Source organism: Anas platyrhynchos, chromosome 2, assembly GCF_047663525.1.
Source record: "Anas platyrhynchos isolate ZD024472 breed Pekin duck chromosome 2, IASCAAS_PekinDuck_T2T, whole genome shotgun sequence".
Lineage (NCBI taxonomy): Eukaryota > Metazoa > Chordata > Aves > Anseriformes > Anatidae > Anas > Anas platyrhynchos.
The window spans coordinates 49,055,572-49,078,536 of record NC_092588.1 but is presented as its reverse complement, the minus strand read 5'-3'; the positions used below and the strand labels follow the sequence as shown (position 1 = coordinate 49,078,536).

General features: G+C 41.5%; 2 protein-coding genes across 6 annotated transcripts in view; one reads left to right on the top strand and one right to left on the bottom strand.

The window, feature by feature from the left end:
• MPPE1 (metallophosphoesterase 1) overlaps positions 1-1,247 on the bottom strand; it is a 28,440-nt gene extending 27,193 nt beyond the window's left edge. For 3 of the 5 annotated variants that reach the window (XM_038174860.2, XM_038174861.2, XM_072034690.1), the window contains exon 1: positions 252-386. The gene's annotated coding sequence lies outside the window, so the exon portion shown is untranslated. Of the gene's footprint in view, positions 1-251; positions 393-966 lie in introns of those variants that run through there. The other 2 variants (XM_038174863.2, XM_027452066.3) reach the window with 2 other exon arrangements.
• Positions 334-21,104, top strand: IMPA2 (inositol monophosphatase 2). Its single transcript, XM_027452067.3, has 8 exons — positions 334-564; positions 4,921-5,054; positions 10,415-10,519; positions 11,899-11,944; positions 14,299-14,407; positions 17,843-17,951; positions 18,106-18,257; positions 19,121-21,104. The coding sequence occupies exons 1-8, from the start codon at positions 430-432 to the stop codon at positions 19,234-19,236; spliced, it is 906 nt and encodes a 301-aa protein (XP_027307868.3). The 5' UTR covers positions 334-429; the 3' UTR covers positions 19,237-21,104.
• Positions 21,105-22,965: the final 1,861 nt, after the last annotated feature.

Sequence of the window (22,965 nt, the reverse complement as noted above, 5' to 3'; positions counted from 1 at the left end):
ACCCAGAAAGCTGCCGAGGGCAGCAAAACGCCGCCCATTTAGCCTAGGGCAGCAAAACCGGGCCGGGGGACTCGGCTGGGCTCGGGGCTCCCAACGCAGCGCGGCGCCGCTGCAGGCCCGGCGGCGGCCATGTCAGGCGGGGCGGGACGGGGACGGTGATGGCGGTGGGGGGGGGGGGGGGGGAGCCGGGCAGCCCCCACATGCCGCCCCATGGAGCACCCCCAGCCCCTCTCCGCCCTCCTGGGGCTCACCTCAAATGAGGGGCCAGCTGCCTCTGCCCGCCTTCCCCCGGCAGCCGCCGCTCCCTCGGCTGGGGCGGTGCTGGGGCTGCGAGTGACAGCAGCCGCCCTCCTCCTCGTCCTCCTCCCTTCCCTCCCTGCCTCCTCCTCCGCGCCGCTCCTCGGCGGAGCCGGCGCCGCCGCCGCCGCTATGAAGCCGTGCGGGGAGGAGGAGGAGGAGGAAGGGGCTGCGGGAGGAGGAGGAGGAGGAGGAGGAGGAGGCGGCGGGGACCCCTGGAAGGAGTGCCTGGAGCTGGCGGTGCAGCTGGCGCTGCGCGCCGGGCAGGTGAGAGCCGCCCCTCGCAGCCCCCCCCCCAACCACCACCACCGGGGGGCTGCTGCGTTTTGGGGGTAGAAATGACAAAATGAAGAGGTGAAGCGGCGAGGGGAGGCCGGCTGTGGGCGCTGGGCTGGTGGGGGGGGTGGGGAGGCAGGGCTGTCAGAGACGGCAGCAGCTCCGTGCCTGGTCCCCCTGGGGGTGAGGAGGGGTCCCGGGGGTGGTCGCAGAGCCCGGGGGCTGCAGCCGACCGAAGGACCAGGAGGCGCCTCCGGGCATTGCGGGGTTGGGTTGTGGTTTGAAGTGCTTGGATGTCACCAAAATCTGCTCAGTGTGGATGCTTTCCACGTAACTTTTTCAGACACCAAGCGCTTACTCTGCTGCTGTCACGGTTTAGTGTGGTGGGCTTACCTGTGGCAATGCCGGCGTTTGTGCGGGGAAGAAATAGTTGTGCCACAGAGGTGTTGTCCTCTGGTTATGCCAGTGTCTTCAGGGCAGCCAAAATACACCAACAGGGATAAACCAGCAGTTTATCCCTCTACAGAGATGTTTCACCACAGCAGGAGGTTAGTTAGCTCCTTGGCCCCGTGGAGTGCCACAGCAGAACTTCCACCGGCTCTCACAGAGCCAAGAAGTGGGGTCAGCAGAGGAGAAAGGGGGTAAAGCACAGATCTGCACCGTGTGTTGCTCTTCTGCTTCTATCGCACTACACAGCACCGTGTACCCGCACACTGTGACCTTTACTTCTTCCTTAGTGTGTGTCATTAAACCTGTTTCCCCCTCCGTAGGCGCACATGCGCGTAGGCAAAGATTAGCAGCATGCCAGAGGAGAGGGGACTTGTTGTGGTGATACGAGGAGTCAGTGGATAATCCAAATTGCAATGACAGGTCGTGCTCTCACAGAATCGCCAAACGGGAGGTTCTCCGGCATGCTCCTTCTGCCAGCCATTTCACAAGAAAGCCTCTCATGACTCAAGCTTCCACACCTAATTTCTCAAAATATCGAGGTTTGAGGACAGCCTTAACCATCTCCAACCATTTTAGTCACCCAGAAGACCATAGCTGAGCATGTTTTCCTGGAAGAAATAACATTCCAGAGGACTGATGTTTGCATCTTTTCAATTTGCATCAGTTTGCAATCTGCCATTGCTACCCTGCAACTGGCAGGAAACTGGCAGGAAAAAAAAAAAAAGATTTCTTCCCAGTGTTAGCTCCCAGGGGGTATTTTAGGCTATTTTCTATGAAACATAGTTTTTATTTCATTTTATTTATTTATTTTTAGCAAAGCAGATTGGTATTTCCTAAATTATGTGCAGATAGTTACGCTCCTCATCTAGATGTTTGGTTTTCCCAGTAAGCAAATATCAAAGTACAACATTGCAAGTGTGTAATTCCACCTTGGGGCTCCCAGAAGAGTGTGGGAAGTGCAAGCAGTATGGTGAAACGAAACAGCAAGCACCTTGCTCCTTGCTGCAGGTGGCTCTCCTGGCAGGTGTTGGGGGAGGAGGCATCTGGGCCCTTTGTCCTCTCCATTTTCCTTTGCGTGTCTTAATTTCACAAAGGTGTAAGGAAAGGAATCATGACTGCACCGAGCCCCTGCAGCTCCATTTCCTCTGCTCCGTGGCAAATGAACAAGGCAGCAGGGGCAGTCCATTTCTTGCAGTTGTGGTCTTCATGAATGTACTGGTGTAGATGCCTCTTGCGTTGCACGAACCCCCAAAGGTGCCCTGATCTAGTGGAGGGGCAGCATGGGCTAAAATGCCCAGCTGAGAAAAGCAGGCAGTTGTGGTAGGTATCTACAGACCTTGTCGTAAGGCTTCAGCACGGGGAGGAGCTGAGTGATGTCCCCTGAGGGGCACCAGGCTCTGATACTCCTGGGAGGCAGAGGACTCCTGGGGGTTGTTCAGTGTAAGCAGAGTCATGGACCGCTCAGAGCTGTGGGATAAATTTGGGAAGAATAAAAGCCGCTTCATCGATGATGCAGGGAATACACGTGGTCTTTGCAGGTCTTTGCGTGTCGGGCTCTGACTTGGATTACACGCCCACACGGGTCAGTGCAAACCCACATGAATTCCTTTGTCAGATGTTTTATAAGAGGCTGTGAGGTGGCATGGACCTGTCCACCCCACAGCACGGCCTGGTGCACTGGGTGAGCTAACACAGACGTGGCACCCATTCGCTGCTGGTGGCCCCAGCACAGCTTCTCTTTCCAAAAGGAAAGGGTGTAGGCACATTGTGAGTCTGGTTACCATAATGCTAGCACACAACAACCTGGGAAATTGGGGTATTTTTGATAGCTGTCGAGCAGGCGGCACACATCGAGTAGGATCCTGCAAAAATCCAGTTTGGGACCTGGTAACGTGGAGTGTTTTAATGTGTATGCCACATCTAAAATCCACAAGCAGGTCCAAGTGAGCACTTTGGAGGACAGGAATCGAGTTTAATAAAGTCATGCAAAGTATTGCCTTTAAAAAGGAAAGCTCGAGTGCTGGAGCACACAACAGAAGCAGGAGATTGCAGCACGTCCCCAGAAGAGCCCTCACAGCCACTGCTCTTTCTGCATCGAGAGCCAGGTGTGACCGCAGTCCCCTGCCGAATGAACGGTCGCATGTACTGATTTACACGGCTGCACAAATCTCTTCCATCCACTGGGTATTAAAGCTGAATAGGAGTCAAGACGGCACTGCTAAAGAGAAATTCAGACCCTTCTGCAGAGAGTGTAGGGCAAGAAACGAGAGGTAGTATTCCTCAGCTGCCTGGCTACGTGACGCAGAGCATTTAACTCGTATGTAGGCAGGACAGGAGTAAAGAGTGGTGAAAATACAAGGCGTGAGCATAGCAGGTGCTGCCGAATAGGTTACACACGGCGGCTGAGATGGTTGCAGTGCTTTGGGTTGTGCTTCGGGGTGCAGAGCAGCCTGAGGGCCTTCCTAGGGCGGCACTTTTATGGCAGTGGTGCAGTTAAAGCCTGGAGAAAACCATAGCAGGGCACTGGGGGAATGAAGATGATTAAGTGAACGTTTGGGTATACAATAATGAACTCCAGCAAAAGTTCAAACCGAAATGTTTTAATCTGGCCTCAGCAGCTCGGGAAAGAGGCAGAACTAATGCTCTGCAGCTCATGAAGCAGAAACATTAGTCCAGATACTAATGCTAAGGCAACGGCCGACAAAGTCAATTACGTGTCAGAGCAATCTGAAAAGCCTTCAAATGAAGCATTTTAGGCTACGAAAACCAAGAGCTGAGACTGAAATTAGGGAGTTCCCCATTTCCTTTCCCGTGCATAATACAGCAGGACTGTTTGGTTTGGTCTTGAAACATTTCTCTGTAGGTAACTTTAAAATGCTCTGATCCATGGAAATTTAACTAAACGATTAAAATTTATGTTTTAGAAGGGACTCGGAATATTAGTCTCCCTGGTATTGTTTTTCATTTAATATAATTCCATAGAAATAAGTCTAATCTTTGGTTTGGTTTTCCTAATTTCAAATAGTTTATAATGGTCACTGGTTAAAAAAGAAGGCAGCTCCTTTTTCAAGTTGAGCATTATCACTCTACCCCCTCCTGCAATTTTCTTAATGAAGGGATGGGGAAAAAAAATGGTGAAATTGGAGAAAAGCTTTTATCAACTGTGTTCCCATATGTGCATTTGCAGTTGATGTGGTTTAGTTCCAAATTTACAGCAGTTAAAACCCTTTAAAAGGATGTGGAGACTTTTCCAAAAGAGAATCCTGAGTTAGATCACCGGCTCCATATCTGGGGAAAAACCTAAATCTTTGTTTTTGTTAAACATAAAGCAATTCTTTGAGACTAGTGGGTGGTCCACACTTGAAGTTCCAAACACCCATATACACAAGAAAAAATAAATATTGTGTCTTTGTTGGCAAAGAGAAACCAATGAGGTTTGCTTTATTGTATTTTGAAGTAAAGGAGCTGTGGGGTATTGGCCCTGTAAATACTTTTTTTTTTTTTAATGGAAAAAAGTGGGGTTTTTTTTTTGTTTTTTTTTTTTGTGAGAGAAATTATGGGCCTCGAGTTTCTGTCATATCTTACATGTATTTTCTTTAATTTCCTAAATCACAATGTCTACTATCACACTTCTATTCCATCAGTTGTGTCCCATTCTTAATCCCTTCCTGAACTGTCAAGAGAGGTTCCTGCAGAGTGATTCCAAATGCCATGTTCCCAAAGAGAACATTCCTTATCTCAGAAAGACTTTTACTCAGAAGAGCTAGAATAGGTCCTGGTAAAATTAGACCCACTACTGTTTTTCCAGGATTAGCTATAATGTTGTTAGTAAATAGAGTATTTTAATGTTCACAGCGTGAATGGAAACCAAATCTGATTTGTGAAATTCTCTTTCAGATTATTAGGAAAGCTCTAACAGAGGAAAAACAAGTGTCTACAAAGACATCTGCAGCAGACCTCGTGACCGAGACTGATCATTTTGTGGAAAACTTAATTATTTCTGTTCTGAAAGAGAAATTTCCCTCCCACAGGTGAGTGTCTATAGAAAGAAACTATGAATGACCATTTTGTGCTATAAGAGTTTTATATTTGACTGGCTTTTGAAGGGAATATAAAAATCTATCCCTAGAAGTCAGATTATCATTGGAAAACATTATTTTTTCTTAATTCAGTAGTAGCTTCTTTCAGGTTTATGTATCTCTCATATATTACATATATTATTGCTGTTGGACACATTTGTAGGACTCCATTTTAAAGAAGTGCCACTGCCCTATACTGATTACTTTATATTTTGTAATATTTCTATCATGACCTGTGCATGTAAAATCTTTGTTTCCTAACTTCTTAAAATGTATTTAATATCAGTGTTTCCTCTGTGAGGTTATTGTATATGAAGGTTTCATATGAATCTCCATGATTTGTGGAATCTGTTCTCTATTTTCAAAGAGTTACACAAAGGATACCCATTAAAATATAGCGGTAATTAATAAGAGCAAAGATCCCATCCTGCAGACCTTTCTATCACTTTCTTTTGCCATCATAGGTAGGTGTTTGCCAGATCAGGACAACCATCATATTTAAGCACATTTACCTTGTGTTGCATAGAATCCTAAAGTTGGTGATAAGCAGGGTTGTTTATCATCATCATTCGATACATTTAAATAAGATATAAATTATTTTATGGGGTTTGAACCCAAGGTTTTGAAAATAATCAGATTGTTGACTCCTCTTGAATTATTAAGGTCAATTTGAAAATAACTCCTCCTAGTACGTACACAGATTAGAGAGAGGTTTTGTATTAGTTGGCCAGATTTGGTTTGATGCAGAGACTCCACAGTTGATTTCCACAGTTGAATTCAGTACAGGAGGATAAATTCATCTTGCTGCAGAGCCTGTGTATCACTTAAATACTGTATGACTTCCTTCTAACTGTGCACGTCTCTAATGGAAAAGAGCCTTGCACTCTAGCACAGTGCAGAAATCAACAAAGATGAGAATCTGGAGGGCTCAGCTACTAATCTGCTTGTCAGCTATGCTCTTGTAAAGAAAATAACAAAGAAAAAAAATGAATGTGTTAAAAGAACATTACATACTAAATATAGCTTTGTAAATACGTGTTGTATGTGATCACGTATTGAAGCAGTACTGTACAGCACAATGTGTGGTTCTTGGCTGCAATTCTCAAGAGACTGCCAGGGTTTACAAGCCTATTATTTGTGTAATATTCCATCTAGTATTGCTGGTTGTGCTCTTTTCTCATCTCCACTGTGTGTTGTTTCTTCTTTCCTTGAACAGTCTGGCAGTGAACATAAAACATATACATTTCACATAAAATGGGAATCATCAGAAGCACTCAGGTTACTCAAAATGGAAACAAAAGTTGTAAGGTCAACATAGAAGTAGAAATGGAAAAATCTCTGACTTTTATTAACTCTTTGCAGTTAACGTATGCCTCCATAAGCAAATAAATGAATTTCTTCAAAACAATTGTTTTTTTTTTTCAGATAGTAGTTGTTTATTTTGGTCAGAATTTGTTCAGACAGCAAATGCATTTAGATTAAACAGTAGCTTAAAACTGGATTTAAAAGACTAAATTTAGACACTTGCGATGAGGAATCCACAGTAGGAATCAAGGTTTAAGTACAATGAAAACATCGAAAGATCATTTAAATTGTGTTCAGTCTTTCCCCTGATCTAGTTGTTGAAAACATCAGTGAAGGTTTCTGTTATTTCTCTTAAATTATCATAGGATCACAGAATGGTTTGGTTGGAAGGGACCTTAAAAGCCCATCTAATTCCAACCCCCTGCCATGGGCAGGGACACCTCCCACCAGACCAGGTTGCCCAAAGCCCCATCCAGCCTGGCCTTGAGCACCTCCAGGGATGGGGCATCCACAGCTTCTCTGGACAACCTGTGCCGGTGCCTCATAGTAAAAGAATTTATTCTTCATATCTAGTTTTAACCTATCCTCTTTTAGTTTAAAGCCAAAATTACTCCTTGCCCTGTCACTCCACTCCCTGACACAGAGTCCCTCCCCAGCTTTCCTGTAGGCCCCCTTTAGGTACTGGAAGGCCGCTGTGAGGTCTCCCCGGAGCCTTCTCTTCTCCAGGCTGAACAACCCCAGCTCCCTCAGCTTGTCTTCATAGGAGAGGTGCTCCAGCTCTCTGATTATCTTCATGGCCTTTCTCTGGACCTTGTTCTAATAGGTCCATGTCCTTCTTGTGCTGGGGACCCCAGAGTTGAACAGTGCTCCAGGTGGGGTCTCACAAGAGCAGAGCAGAGGGGGATGATCACCTGCCTCAGCCCCGGATACGGTTGGCTTTCTGGGCTGCAAGCGAACATCGCTAGCTCATGTCGAGCTTCTCATCAATAAGCACCCCTAGGTCCTTCTCCTCAGAGCTGCTCTCAGTTTGTTCTCCACCCAGCCTCTATTTGTGCTTAAGGTTGCTGTGGCCCAGGTGCAGGACCTCGCACTGGGCCTTGTTGTACTCCATGAGGTTCGCACAGGCCCACCTCTCCAGCCTGTCCAGGTTCCTCTGGACGGCATCTCTGCCCTCCAACATGTTGACTGCACCACACTTTAGAAACATATCTTGGGAGTTAGAAAAAAAATAGAGGAGATCTCTCTGGAACCTATGCCATTTGTGCTGTGGCAGTGGTGTGTCTTGAGGTACTGGAAAAGTGCTCAGAAGTAAAGAGAAATATTAGGAAAACCTGTAAAAAAAGTGATTCTGCCCCGTGCTTCTTTCTTGTCTCTGCTTGGCCAAGGGATGTGTATCATTCTCATTCATGCTTCACTTGAGTTTTCATCTTTGCTGTCTCTCTCTGGCACTCTGATGTACTCCAAGTGAGTCTTTCCAAAAGGGTATTTTCTCTGGACGATCTCTGAAGCACAAATAGGCACAGCCAGAGTATCATGGACTACAGGCTGTAAAAGCCTATTGTGGCATTTGCCTGTGTTATTGTTACACAAGTTGTCATCTTTGGTGTTAATTGTGGCCTTAATCCTGGAGCCATTACAAGCAGGACTCAGCCATGACATCCAACCCCAGCTGCCTGGATTTTGCCCTCAGACCCCCTTGGTGGGATAGCGGAGGGGCAGCCCCGGTTTGAACGTGCTGTGCACCGCTGGATATCGCTCTTCCTGCAGTTTAGGCTGTGCTACAGCTTCCCTGCTGTCCCAGCAATGAATTTCAGAGTGGCTTTGTGGAGCGAACAGATGTCTGCTCAGGCTAGGCTAAAATTACCAGACTCGTTTTCAGTGGGAGAAAACTTTAATCCAGATTTGAGGAGAGCTGAGAGGCTGGCATACTAAATTAACTACTGTAATGAAACGGGGGAGGTTGAACGCACACACAGACACACACACATCTTAAAATGTTCCTAATATATGGTGTTCAATACTTCAGCCTGAATGTTTTGCTCCATGTGCATGTTTTTACAGGACACGGAGCCATTAGGGCAATACATCAGATGTTGGCCTTTAGGAACAGTCACGGTGCCCGGTATTGCATAGCAGCTATGGGCTTAATTTAACCTGCTAGCAAAATTTCATAAAATGTGCACCTAATTTGTCCTACACCTGCTTTGGAAAATTGACGTTGGACGTCAAGGGCACTGCTGTACCCCAGCTTCATGGTAAAGCTTTTGTACTTGAGGACTGCAGTAAGGAAAGGAAAGGGACAGGTTCGTGATAGGTGAGGGTAAAACACCTTACACAGAAACACTCTTGTTTTATGGGAATTCTCATTTCACCTTCTTGATTGGCAAGACAACAGCTACAATTCAGTCTCTGGCTGGTGGAGCTGTCAGAAGGAGGAAAACAGACAAAATTTGAGGGTGAAGATGGACGGTCTGAGGCCAGCTGTCAGGTGCTCTGTCTGCAGGAAGATCAGTTTCGCCTGCAGCCAGCAGTGCAGCTGAAGCTTATGCTTGGGGTTAGGTGCTACTTACAAGATTTTTGGAAGGAAAAGTCAAACGGTTCAGCACTAACAAGGCAAAATAATGGAATATATAAAGCGAGGAATGTGCAACGTGTTGCGTTTGACTGAGAACTTCAAGCACTTGTTCAAGGTTTTTCTGGCTTCCTGGTTGCACACTAACACTTTTAAGTGTCCTTCAGCTGTTCTCTTTAAAGGAGATTAAAATAGTAACAAGCACTTGCTACTTCCCTTCTCATATCAACTGGGGGCCCATAATGCTGTCAAAATAGTCCCTTGCTGCTGAGGGAAAGGCAAAACAGCATTTGGGAAATTCAAGAAGACTCCTCCTGTGCTGTCTGCAGGATGTTTTAAACTTGTATTTGCAGTATTATGGAGCATCAGGCAGCACGTGTTGAGGGCACAAAAGCAAATAGTCCTAGGAAAACAACTATTTCTGCAAACGATTTTTTCCCTTTATTTTATATTTTTTTTCCTCTCTCTTTATGTCTTTAGGGGAAGCTTTTTTGTCCTCAGGCATTTGTAGATGCTGTGAAAACCAATACCAGTTGTTTAAATGTGAAACCAAAAGTGAGATTAAGTACCAGCAGTCTGATTCTACACATCCTGTATATACAGGACCATATTCAGATCTGTGAGAGTAGCACCTGCACAGCTCTTAGAGAAACAGACCCTGAGCAGTTTATGGGAGAGCAAGGATAAGTAAGGCCAGCAGGAAATGCTCCACAACTGGATGCAGATTTCCCAGGGGAAAAAAAAAAAAAAACAACAACAACAATAAAACATATCTATGAAAGAAATCAGAGCAGAACAGAAGACAAGCTCAGATTTCAGTGTGTGCCTTGTGCATCCAAAAAATAATAATAATAAAAAAAAAATTTCTCTGGGTCATGGGAAGAAGCAAGTTCAACTGTTCAAACTTTTTAATTTCCCAACTCTGACTACTGTAAAAAAAATTCTAGTAGGAGTGAGACTGTGGATTCTCTAAGAGTTCGTTACTCCCTGCTGACTGAATTAGACTGCAAAAAGAAGCAGCTGCATTTCGCAGTTTATATTCCTTAGTGCAAGCGACAGACCTAACCCATAAAATTACATTCTACAGAAAAACCTCCTTTAGAGTTCCAGAGCTGCCAGTTCAGATCCATTTCTGCATTCATTTTCATAAATTTCTTAATGGTACATTAGGAAAGTGAACATGAATAGAGTTCTTTTTTACCATTGAAATAGTATGCTATGAATTCAAGAACTCTCCTCTGAAGTTTCTGTAAAAGTTTCCCATTCCCCAATGAAAAAAGAAGTACGTATGTACTCATATATATACATATATATGAAATGTATATTTATATAAAAACACATACCTCTTCAAAAGACAGAAAGATGGAATTATACTTAATGAGTGTATATTTCAGCCAGTGTTCTGAGATGTGTTTTTATTCCACATTAAATACAGGTTTATTGCAGAAGAATCCACTGCTGCTGGTTCAAAATGTGTCCTCACTGACAGTCCTACCTGGATTATTGACCCTGTTGATGGAACCTGCAATTTTGTACATAGGTGAGTGGATGGGGGAACTGGAAATGCATAAAATAGCAAAATTTAGCTTCTCACAAATCCTCCCTTCTGCTCAAAGATTAAATTCACTGTGGTAAATTTGTTCCTGCGACACGTAAGTAGGAGTCATCCCTCTGTTGCTTTATGCCTCACACAGTATATCTGAGGGAGTGTGTGTTTGTGCTGGAGAGAGCTCTGTACTGTTATCTAAAGGTAAGCTAAAGTTTTCGCTGATTGCTTAATGACCCAGAAGCTCTTGACTCACAGCTCATTTATATATACCACACATTAACGTGTAGAGACTTGAGCTGAACTGAAGAAACAAGGCTGTACTATGATGACATTTGGCCTCACTCCTTGTGTGGTTGCTACACATTCCTTTTCATAGTGGTGTTTTCTCCCTTTCAAATACAAGTGCTTCATTTTTCCTGAGAAGTACAACCACTGCATACATGTAGAGTATAACTGAAAACTAAGCCATATGTAGATATTGGTTTTAAACTCCTAAAGTATTGCTCTGTAAAAAAGGAGATCTAGGGATCAGTATTGCAAAAATCAAAAGTTTTAATTCATCATTTGAATGCTAGGAGTTGTAAACTTAATGGTTGTTTATAACACTTTTACTTAAAAACCTAAATTATATTCTGCCTTACAGTTAGCAGCTTAATTGAACTGCAGTTATCATTTCAAGAAAATAAAAAAGCATTTCTCTGACTTCTGTTGCAATTACGTAGAATTCAGTCTGGGGGAGGTCATATGCTAGTGTTTTATTCAACTAAATGAAATTTTCTTGTTCTTTTTTTTTTATTTTCTGGACTTCTACAAACTTTTTAAAAACATGTTTGTAAGAAATGAATTTATTTAATTGTTTAAAAAGCAGTAATTATACTTTATTCAAAAGGATCAAATTGAATATGTGACCACCACTTTTAGCAAAAGAGACAGTAGAGAAACTAGTTTCTCTTTTGTTGAGGTCAGCAACAAGGTATCTCCTTGTAACTTAATTGCTGTTTCAGATGCTCTCAGTTCACATGAACAAAATGTGCTTTTAAAAGTGATGACTTGTTATAATGTTAATGATTTTACACTGGGTGGTTCAATTACAATAAAGAAAAAAGTTTACTAAATTATACAACACGGTATAAAAATCCTGATATTTTCAAGAGTTTATTTCTTGCATTTTTTTCAAATATTAAGTTATGCTTTAAGTGGAAATGATGGTTAAAGAATCTGGCAAAGGATAAATAGTATGATATCAAGAGTATTTTTGACACAGGTAAAGTTGCAGAGCTCCATGTGGGATTTTGCTGCCTTAGCAAGTTGCTTAAGTATCAAACTGAGAGATTTTTCATCAATAATACTTTATTTCTTGTTTTACACAGATTTCCAACAGTGGCAGTGAGCATTGGATTTGCTGTTAACAAAGAGGTATGCAGTATGTTCTTAAGGATGGGTACCTGAGATTTGGTTAGAAGTCTCAAAACCATGTGGGAACTTAAAAAGAAAGAAAAAAAATCAGGCACTGGTCATGCATTTATATGCTTTTTAAATGCATTTGGTCATACTCCACTAGTCTAAAATCCCAGTCCTGCAAAACTTCACTTATGCAAACTAGCAATTACAGGATAATTCCTATAAATTATTATAAATATTATAGGATTTATGTGACTAAAAAAGGGGGTACTTGTGTAAGCAAGGTTTTGTAAGACAAAACCATAATGAGTTAAATATAGTGCTGCCTGTTCAAAATTTAAACATCTCTCTCAGTGTTCTTACGTTGATTGTGATTGCTTCTTTCCTGCTGCTAGCAGTATCTGTGAAAGCTGACTGCTGCTCTGAGGCAATTCAGAATTGCTTTTTATGAAGAGTGCAAAATTACGGGCCTAGTTCACTTAGTCTGCCTTTGAGGTTTTCTTAATGCAGTAAAATGACTATATTTCCCTCATGAGAGCTTGATTACAAGGGGAAAAAAAGTACCTAGCTTTCATATATGCTGTCTTTTTTTGAGTTTCCTAGCTGTACTCATAAAGGCTTTTCTCCAAATGTTGCCATTTTAAAGTTTGATATATATACAGAAGAAATAGCTATTCAGACTGCCAAGAAATGTGCCTCTTTCAGCCTAAGTCCACAGTCTTATATATATATATATATAGCTATAACTGAAGCCAACAAGAAGTCTGTGCAATAATAACATAGTTTTCAGATGTGCTAGCAGCACTTACAGATTTAAACAAAATAATGTTGTGTACTTCTCAGGTTAGACTTTTCAAACATGGAAACTGCAAAGAAGCACTTCCATGCTTTCCTGAAGTGTATTCATTCCCAGAGGTCCTTCTGAGTACTACATATTATTACCAGACAGTTTTATCTAATATTTATGTTTTCTAGAACACCATCATGATTTTGATGCTGCATATTTGGGGTTATGTAAACTAAACAAAGCTGAAACAAAAATAAAGAATGATGTTAAAACTCCCTTCATAAACAGATGGGAAAAAACAAAACAAAACGAAAAAATAGCAGGCTGAAAAGGAGCCAAAGGAGAGCACACAGGGGAACTGGCCTGAATGTAAGCCTTGAACAGTACTGAAGAAATTCCTGCAGATGTATTCAGGGAAAGAGTCTATTAATAATATTCCTCAAAAAAAAAAAAAGAAGTAATATTACCACTTGGTTTACATGGGACCTTAGGGTAAGCAGCAAGGACAACCTTTTCCCTTTGAATTATCTCTGATGAACATCATGTTGAATGGAGGAGGGCAGCAGGAAAAGATTTTGGAGTCTAGAACATCTGAGATGTTTCCTTGATCTTGTTACTGACTTGGACAAGTGCCCTTGGACAAGTCATTTAGTTTTTGTGCAGCTGCCTACCCCTAGATAGAATCTAGTTAGTTGTACTCACCTAAGGGTGATTTTAGGAGCTGGTCACTGAAGTTTGTAAAGTGTTTAAAGATGTTTTGTTGAACACTATTAAAATAATAGAAATATTAAATATCTTGCATTCAAATCAAGGGTCAAGGTTGTGACCTTCTTGTTGGTAAAAAGATATTCCCCCAGAGAGTCCAGTGTTACTCATTCTCAGCCCTTCATTGAAGGTCATAATATGATATTTCTCTTCAAATTCCATCTCTTTGAGTCCTGCGATTTAATGAGATTCTCACTTTTATGTTTTAAGAAAACGATTTTGCAGAGAAACATCTGAAAAACTGACTGGAAGTTATTACTTTGGTTGAAAAGGCAGGCAAATGAAATGCCTCGTGAAAGGTGTAGCACATATAAAATAATCCATTGTTGGAAAACAGCGTGCCGTGACTTCAGAATTTGAATACCTGAATAATCATATCTGTGTATTTGGGGTTGCATATCTTCAGGGCCCAGCCAAAGTTAATGGGACTTCGAGATGTAACTGCTCACCAGTGAAAATAAATCATTCAGAATCTGGCCTTAGAGGACTTGCATATTTTCAATAAAAATATATAATTGAATTTGAATTCAGTTTAACATTTAATCTATTCTAATGTGAACGCAAAGAAGCTGCAAGTAAGAGGTTAGAAGATCATGAACAGATTGCACTAACTTCTCTTTATAAACTGAGTTTTATATGGCCTGTATCTCAAATATCGTAGTAATAGTAAAATTATTCCAGTTTATTAGCATCAATATAATCTTTGATTACATGTACCAATTAAAATATTGCTGATCTTTCTGCCGTTAGTAGTTGTTTATATTTATGATGAGTAATTTGAGTTGCATTCATTTCTTTCCTTTTCAAAATCTTAAAGCTTGAATTTGGTGTAATTTACCACTGCACTGAAGAACGATTATACACTGGTAGAAGAGGTCAAGGGGCATTTTGTAATGACAAAAGGCTTCAGGTATCAAAAGAGACAGGTTGGTCTAGATTTTGTTAGAACTCTAAAAGGAATATGTTAATTTTGTTTCAGAGTTGTTGCAAATCATCATTAGGATAATGAACATCATTATCCTGATGGAAGGTATTTCTCCTGCATGATGATTTTGTTGTTATGTGTTTGTTGTTTTGCTGAAAAATCACAATTTTCCTCCTTCTCTTTTTGAAATATACAGCTGAATTTGAACTATTTAAATAATCCTAAATTATTTTGATTCAGAACTATTGTTCAAAATAAGGAAGAATGAGTAGATTCACCAGTTTCATTCCAGCTGTACACTGGCATCACTATTTATGAGCGAGATGCAATGGGAATGGTGAATCAAATTCACAGTACTACGGTGACTGTCATTCTCTTTCTTTTCCCAATAAATTTGTATTTCATAAGGTGTGTTATGTCTGTAAGCATAAATGTTAACAGTAAACTAAAGGATGCATGCTTCAGAGGGGTTCTTTAACAGCTTGCTTTCCTGTGTGAGGTATGTTTCAACATACAAATAGATAGCAGCACTTAGCACTTAATGGAATCCTTTTACTGATAAATCAACAATAATCAAATGTGTGTAGAGGTTTCCTTTTAATCAATGAAAGTGCAGAGGAGAACGTAACATTCAGTTACAGATAGCAGCCTACATGTGCTAGAAATGTACATCATTATACTCCGGAGATGGTTAAAATTTCACCACAAAAAGAGATTTTAATGGTCTTGAAATATTTAATGAGCTCAAAATTCGGGGAAGTTTGGCTATTCACCTAAATTAATAGTGAGCAAGGGTCTGCCCGTTTGGAGAGATGGAGCAAATTTTAAAGTCAGTGGCACCTAAGATTTTAATCCCTGATTATGCACAATTTTTTTGTCTGTACTTGAATATCCCGTAATCCACAAGAGCCTGTTCTGTCAGAGACTAAGAGGAAAACCAGGAGTACTCCTGGTTGGGCTGTCTGAGCCGCTGTCAGAATAGCCTCACTTGCTTTTGCAGTCCAAAATTTCTGGTCTCCAGTTGAGCAGGGAATAATTTTGGCATATACCACCTTCGTCCTTCTTCCTCTGGGCTTCCAGTCTATGTGGGTGCTTAGAACACAGCGAGGGAAGCAAACCTTCTGCCCTTTCAAATGCTTTGAAATTTTCCTTTGTTTTGAGAGACATCATTCGGTGGTGGGCGCTTTCATCAGTGAAGATGGACCTTCTTTAGTCTTACTTGTACCCCTGTTTTAAGTGTATATGGTCACAGTTGTTGTTTTCCTGTAAGGACTGTGGCTTCAGTCAAATAAACTGAGCTTGGAAAAGAGTGTGTTTTTCCCTGTATCTACAGCTGGAATTCAAGTAGCCTTCACCAATGCATGATGTGTTGGAGTGCTGGGCTGTCATGTTACTTCATGCCTTTTGTTTTCAGGAAATGTGGTTGTTGTGTAACTCTGTATAACGCTGATCTACACTACACATTCCTTGCTGAGATTTAATCATTTGAAATTACAGTACAGGCAAAAACTGTTCATCAGTGACAAATTTTGTAGAGGTCTGGTTTGGGAGTACAAGCAGTCAGGATATGCTTAAACGAAGGCTCCATCTTCCCTTTAACCTTGAGTTTTACTTTCTTCTCACACTTAGATTCAGGTCTGTCCTCACATGTGCTAATAGTGTAAATGCATTTTCTTTTCTTAGTCTTCTATGGTCAACAGATTGGGTCTTTTTGTCATAAATGTATCCTTGTCCCTGTTAAATCTCTATGAGAGTGAGGAGTAGAAAGCAAATTTTCTCTTGTACCTTGAACACCCAAAACTCTGATGGGTTTTGTGATCAGCCTGCTCCTTCTTCTAAGCAGAGACCTCCCTCTAGCTTGTCTTAGTCTCTTCATTTGATTTCTACCTGGCTATGGCTTTGACTAAAATTGGAAAGATCCATTTATTCATCAGAAATATACTTAATAACTCAACAACTGTCTTAGTCATGACCTACCTATGACTAGAGCAGATTGAATGCTTGGTGCATTTTAGCAATGAGGTTTGCATTAAATATTCTGTAACTGTAAATTGAGTATGTTATGCAAAAACATCTAAGGCAGCTTGCTTTCTCCATCCAGACTTTCCATTTGTGACTGAAGCAGCAAACACCCTGCAGTGTGTCTGGATCAGTGTTGCTCTATTTTAAGGCATTAATTTAAAAAGTGATTGTTAAATATGTTCCTACAGTTCAGCTTTGTGATGTCCTGTAACTTTCAATCTAATTGCATCCCTGCTACTCACCAACCACTTACCACATTGCTTGAATCCAGATTGTTTCTCCGCAATACTAAATTCACCGGTAGCCTGTTTAATTAAATGACATCTTGCTCCACCTGCATTTGCTTTTGAAAACCTCCTTGCTACTTCTGCTAAGAGCTTTCAACTTATGCAATTAGCTGTAATAGCCAGGTAGACATTCCCTGTGTGAATGAATGCCTCGCCTTTAACGCAGGGTAGAAGGTGACACCTGACGTTTGGGCACAGCCTAGTTAGCAAGTAATCAACAGATAAACCTTTGAGATTTGGTATATATTTAATGCCTCCAAGTTCCACTGGCACAGCAGAAGCAGGGACACTTGGTGTTCGATCAACCATCTCCTCCTAAATTGGGATACGCTTGTTATATTCTAGTAACATGCAGATCTCATGCGAGGACTACTTCAACACCTTGCAAGTCACTGTGAGTCTTTCCTTTGTACACAAAGCTGATAACCTTATCAGACAGAAACTGGAATTGTCTTTGCTGTACACAATACAAAAGCAATATTCACGTATTATTATTATTATTAAAACTAATTTATTTTATGGTAAGAGGGCTTTTCAGTCATAAGGTGTCTTCAGTCTTTAAAATGGCATAATAAAAGGGAGCTATTACTGGATGACTGGTGTTTTAAGTAGAATCATTTACTCATCTTCCTGTATTCCCTTAGAATTCCTTAGAATTTGTTTATAATTTACATTGAAATTTCCTATTCAAGAACCATTCTGTTTTCAAATATGATTATTCTAATATCATTAATAGTTACTATGTCACTGTATTATTTTTCATTGGTTGCTGAAGTTTGTGAATTTGCCAAAAGCTGGCAGGTCAATGAAATAAAACAATGTATGAAAACCGCAGGAATTAAAGGATGCATTCTTAGTTTTAATATTCCTGTTCTTTTTTCTCCTTTTTTTTTTAAAAAAAAAAAAAAAGTATTTAAATCAGACCGTTTGATAAGAGAAATCTAGTCTTGCTTAATTTTTTTATGTGAAGTTTTCAATTATCCTTATCACTAGAAAGATTTTGGGATAAAAAAAAGGGACGTGATAATTGTTTTTCTGTGAAAAGTCCTTTATTGTTTACTTTGAACAAATTTCCAGAAGCTATCTGGAAACTGTTGAATTAATGAAAACAACTACCTACTTTGCAGATATCTCGAAGGCCTTAATTTTAACAGAAATTGGTCCAAAACGTGACCCTGCAACTTTGAAACTGTTCCTTGGTAACATTGAGAGATTGCTCAAGGCCCAAGCACATGGGTAAGATACCTTACAATATATGTCTCACATTTGTGACCAAAAGTAATTTTAAAAAAAATCAAGTTTGTTGCATATTTTTCAATCTTGATGCATAGGCTGAAGTCAAAGGCTTTTTCCTCTTTACATTTCATTGTCCCCTTCTTGCTATATTTAGGGTCCGTGTAATTGGAAGCTCCACCCTGGCTCTGTGCCACTTGGCATCCGGTGCCGCGGATGCGTATTATCAGTTTGGGTTACACTGCTGGGACTTGGCAGCAGCTACTGTCATCATCAGAGAGGCAGGCGGCACTGTGATAGACACTTCAGGTGAGTGAGATATTCCTGTTTTCACTGACTTTTTGAGGACCACATGGCACCTCGAGTTACCTCAGTACAGTCCTCCTCCTGTGGCCCGATCTCATTTCTGGCACTATTCTGCAGAAACGCCTGCACTCTCCACTAGACTGGCTGGTTATTCATACCACAGTGATGTAATTCCAGCTTGGGGTTTCATCACATCAAAGGCCTTCTGAGTCAAACTGTATTTCTGTAACTTTGTAATTCCTTCAAAGCATCAGATTTACTGTAAAGGACTAGCCTGGGAAATTGGTAGACATGCTCAGACTCCAAACAGATTTCAGCAGAGACAACTTCCCAAGAAAGAGGGACTCTCAAGTACATGTCTGAACATATGTGAGTAGGAACTGCTCAGAAGGAGTAAAGGACAGCACAGTCCATGGCTTATTATTTTATTCATTTATATGGTACACATCTCAGAATAATGGTTTACTGGTCAATACTGTGAAAAGATATTGTGCATTAAGAAGAAGGGTATGCTGACTGAACTGATCTCTGTTCTATCTTTTCCTTTTACTAAAAGGAAATGATTGCATTTATTGTTGGATACTGAACAAATGTAAACGTTCACTCCTTCTGTTGCATACTTTGGTTCTGTATCTAGAATCTTCTGAAATCAGTTTTCTGAGAGATTTCAAGATAAGAGTTCATGAACTCCTTCTCACCCCAAAAAGAGCTATGAGAAGGAGTTGTCCTTCTCACCCCAAAAGAAGCTGTGCATGAAGTTGCTTCAGTGTCTCTGAACCTATCTAATTACAGTGTGGTTTATATTTAAGAGTACGTTACCTTTTTACATCACCTCAGACAGTTCTTATTAACCTTCTTGTCCTCAGGGGGACCTCTGGATCTGATGTCCTGCCGAGTGATCGCTGCGGGCACCAGAGAGATGGCTATGTTCATAGCTCAGGAAATACAAACTATTCACTACAGACGGGATGATGAAAACTGATGGAAATTAAGTACTTTTAATATTGAGTCTGCCCTCCTGAACTATGTAATTTTGCAAGGTGGGTGGCTTAAAGGGTACGTGATTTCAGTAGGATGCTTTCTGTGGAGATTTTCTGTGTCAAATATTTTTTATAAATTTATTACAATATGGGAAGGCATAAGGAGATTTTTAAACCTCTAAGAATCGTGTTTCCTTTTTAATATGTATCTCTTTCAGCAGTATCTTTTTTATAAGATAGCATATTTTACTTGTAGCACTAGTTTGAAAATAAGTTGTAATTTCATATCTGTGGGGCTGATATTTAGTCTTTTGTAACATGCAGCTAAAAATGGAACTATTTTTACAGATGCAGATCTCAGGTAAATGAGCTTTAGGACTGTAGTAAGGATGAGTAGTTAAGATGTGTGCCTATAATGCCCTTGTTCTATGATACTTAAAAATGCAATAAAAATGACATTATTGTTTCTAACTATGTCATAGCTATATTATCCATGTATATGCATATATATGTGTATGTCTGTGTGTATAAATATATATGTACACCTAGACATGTAAATGCGTGTGTATACACGCAGACATAGACATGTATCTCTGTGTGCATATACCTATATGGGTACCTTGGATGTTTACAGCAATTTAGAGAATGCATAGAGGAAAGCTAATATCGGAAGTTCTTTTCAGGTAGAGTGTACGTAACTTATGTGACTTCAGTGGAGGAGGCCATCCAAATGGCTAGCAACAGAGCTGATCATGGAACATATTTAATGACCTTACAAACTGTCCATCTAATTCTTATTTCCTCTCATCCCTTTTCATGGGTGTAAATCATACCATCGTGCAGGCCTCTACAAGATGTTAAAACTTTTACTACCACAGAGTAATTACAGGTAAAAGCAGGAATATTGAACTCCACTGAGTTATTTGCAGTATTAGCTATGACACACAGTGGCAGGCCAGCAGAGTACGAGTGCAGAGTCAAAGAGGTGTTGATGTTAGGGAAACTTGGAGCAGAGCAGTAGGATTGGCCCCCTTACAGGGAAGTTATTAATATGCACATAGAATACGCTTGCAAAAAAGATAGTTGTGAATCACATGCCCTTCTCACATAAAGTTGTAATCACACTTTTTTGATCAGAGAAACCTGTTAAATCAGTTACATACATCTCCTAAATACCCAATTGTTCTCTGTCCTAGTATTTAGTATTGGTTTTAGTTCTGCCCGGGTGATCATTTCTGTTCCAATTATTTTTAAAATCTTGGGCACAAAAGAGATACAACAGTGCCCAGAACAGTAGTAGTTGAGATGAAATCACTTCTTTTTCTTAAAAGTTGAATTAAAAGGTATCTTTTTTTTTTTCAACAGTGCAAATTAAATTAGTCAGAAAGTAACAGTTTGTTAAAAAATTAATTTTACACTGCATGTGTAGACTTTGTAAACGTGTTCAGACATCTACTTAGAACATATAAACTAAGTAATTTTTTAAAATAACCTTACATGTGTTTCTTGCAAAATGTTTTCAGTGAACATAACGTGAATTCTGTGGGATTTCTTAATGCTTTTTTTTTTTTCATGAGAAATACGAAGTATTGACCAGGTGAAGAATGCCTAAGTTCAACTAAGCATTTGAGAGCTCTGATAGCCGTTAACAGAAAAACAATGCTGTCTGTCACAGTGATCAGCGTTTTGTCACCGTTCCCTTTGACCTCTCCATCTCCTTGCATCCCTCTGTTCAGAAACTTAGATTGTAAGCCCGTTGGGGCAGGGACTGTAGTACTTCAGTTCGGGGTTTGCACAGTGCTAATAGGATGCAGTTCTGGTCCGTGACTAGGCACTGAGGTGCTATAAAAATACAAATAATAAATACTAATAGGCTCTCTTGTCTCTTCTTCTCCCTTCCCCCTACTTTCTGAGCTCAGCTGAGATGTGAGCAGATGCAGAGCTTGCTGGCACCGCTCTGATCCCAGGGCGCGTCGCCTCAGCGGCTGTGGGAGCAGCAGGGGCTTTGCTCGAGCCTCGGCCCGTGCTATAAGCTCTGTAAGGAAGCTTAGGCTGGCAGGGGATCAATATGGCAGAAGCCCAGCACCACGGCATCCCCTGCCTGTCCTCGTTATGTCCCCGTTCACTCTGGGAAAGGAGCTGCTGGGAGGATCTGAGGCAGCCCCATCTCCTGCGAGGTTTCCTGTCAGCTCGGCCTGCAGGCACGGAGAGGCTCTGACCCACTTCAGGCCCCGTGGCACAGGGCTCAGCCAGGCCGGGAGAGCTGGGTGTTGCCTGAAATGCTAACCTGAAGGTGGTGGGAAGGGAGAGGTGCGGGAACCCAGTCACAAACTCTCTCGTTGGTGCCCTGCATGAGGTTGTATTTCGTCGTTCAAGCCCGTTAAACCAGCGCTGTGTGCGCGAAGCAGCAATCCCGCCTTTCCCCGCCTCCCCTGCCTCCTGTGTGCCAGGACAGGCATTTCTGAATCCTTCCAGTGGACCAGATGAGTGAAGTGATCTGCCTGCAAAGTACCCTGGTAAACAAAAACGGGATTATTTTACAGACAGATCGCTTTCCCAAGCCAATTCTTCCCCTGGCCACCAGCAGCAGCTGACTTCAGGCAGCAAAGGGGGGTGTCGAGGGGGCAGGCAGGACAGAGCCAAATTACACCAGTTCAAAGTTTTGATCAAGGTACAGCTTTAAAACTACTTGATTACACATGTTGATGGAAATAAACTGTACGGGAGTTTGTCCTTCCGTTGTTTTGTCTTGCTAGCCAGCCGAAACTTTGCTCAGCACTCATATCTGTCAGCCCTCCCTTCTAGCGTGTGCAGGGCATAAGCCAGAACCTTAAATCCCTCTAAATACCTAGTTAAACACGTGTGTTTTTTTTCCTACTGGCTGTTGTAAAACACTGCAAATGTTTTCCACTGTATACATGATGGAGTATGTATGTGCATCTGTAATTAGACATCCGAGACAGATGCTTACGGACGATTTTCTCTGCTAACAGTGGCACAAATCATAGAATCATAGAATATCCTGAGTTGGAAGGGACCCTTAAATATGTTTATGCTTTGAAAAATCGGTATTTCCTCTAAGCAAACAGTGCTCGGCTTCTCAGCATTTTCTCATTTTGTTTCCGTGTCCCTCACCAGCTTGGTGGTTTGGAACATTTCACACCTCCCAGCTGGCCAGCCTGGTCTCCTGTGGGCATGTGAATACGGGCATTTTGGTAGAGTACGCAGTGGAAATACCCATGAACTCCAGCAAGATGGTTGGTGGTTGAGTCCTTTGCAATGTGTCTTGTTGAGCTCGGCAGAGCTTACAGGACAAGTATCAGCGTGTTGCGTATGTGCCAAAGGACTGATATTTTCCTATTGCTAATCCCACAGCATTGAGGAATTGCGTGTGTTGGAGCTCTTACCTAAGGGCCCACTGGCAGCGTTCTCCATTTTTCGCCTAGAATTTTGTTCCTGTTGGCAACGTCTTCAGTTAAAACAATAAAATCACCTTCCAACAGCTACCAATACCTGAGTTATGCTACTTCCTCAGCATTGCTGCACCCAGACAGCGTGTGCACTGAAGTGCAAGAGAATCTTTGAATACTGGAATGAGACTTAAACCACTGCAGCAAATTAACACAAACCTCACCCTTTAGCTTCCTAGAGTGACCAAGACAGTTTAATTTTTTTTTTCTTTCTGCCAGAAGGGAAGCTGTATTCAAAAACAGGCTCTATTTCAGTATCGT

Excerpts from the sequence above, each read along its gene's own strand:
- IMPA2 (XM_027452067.3), top strand. The coding sequence starts at position 430 with ATGAAGCCGTGCGGGGAGGAGGAGGAGGAGGAAGGGGCTGCGGGAGGA. Across the intron at positions 5,055-10,414 it reads GAGAAATTTCCCTCCCACAG|GTTTATTGCAGAAGAATCCA; the intron begins GTGAGTGTCTAT and ends CATTAAATACAG. Across the intron at positions 10,520-11,898 it reads ACCTGCAATTTTGTACATAG|ATTTCCAACAGTGGCAGTGA; the intron begins GTGAGTGGATGG and ends TGTTTTACACAG.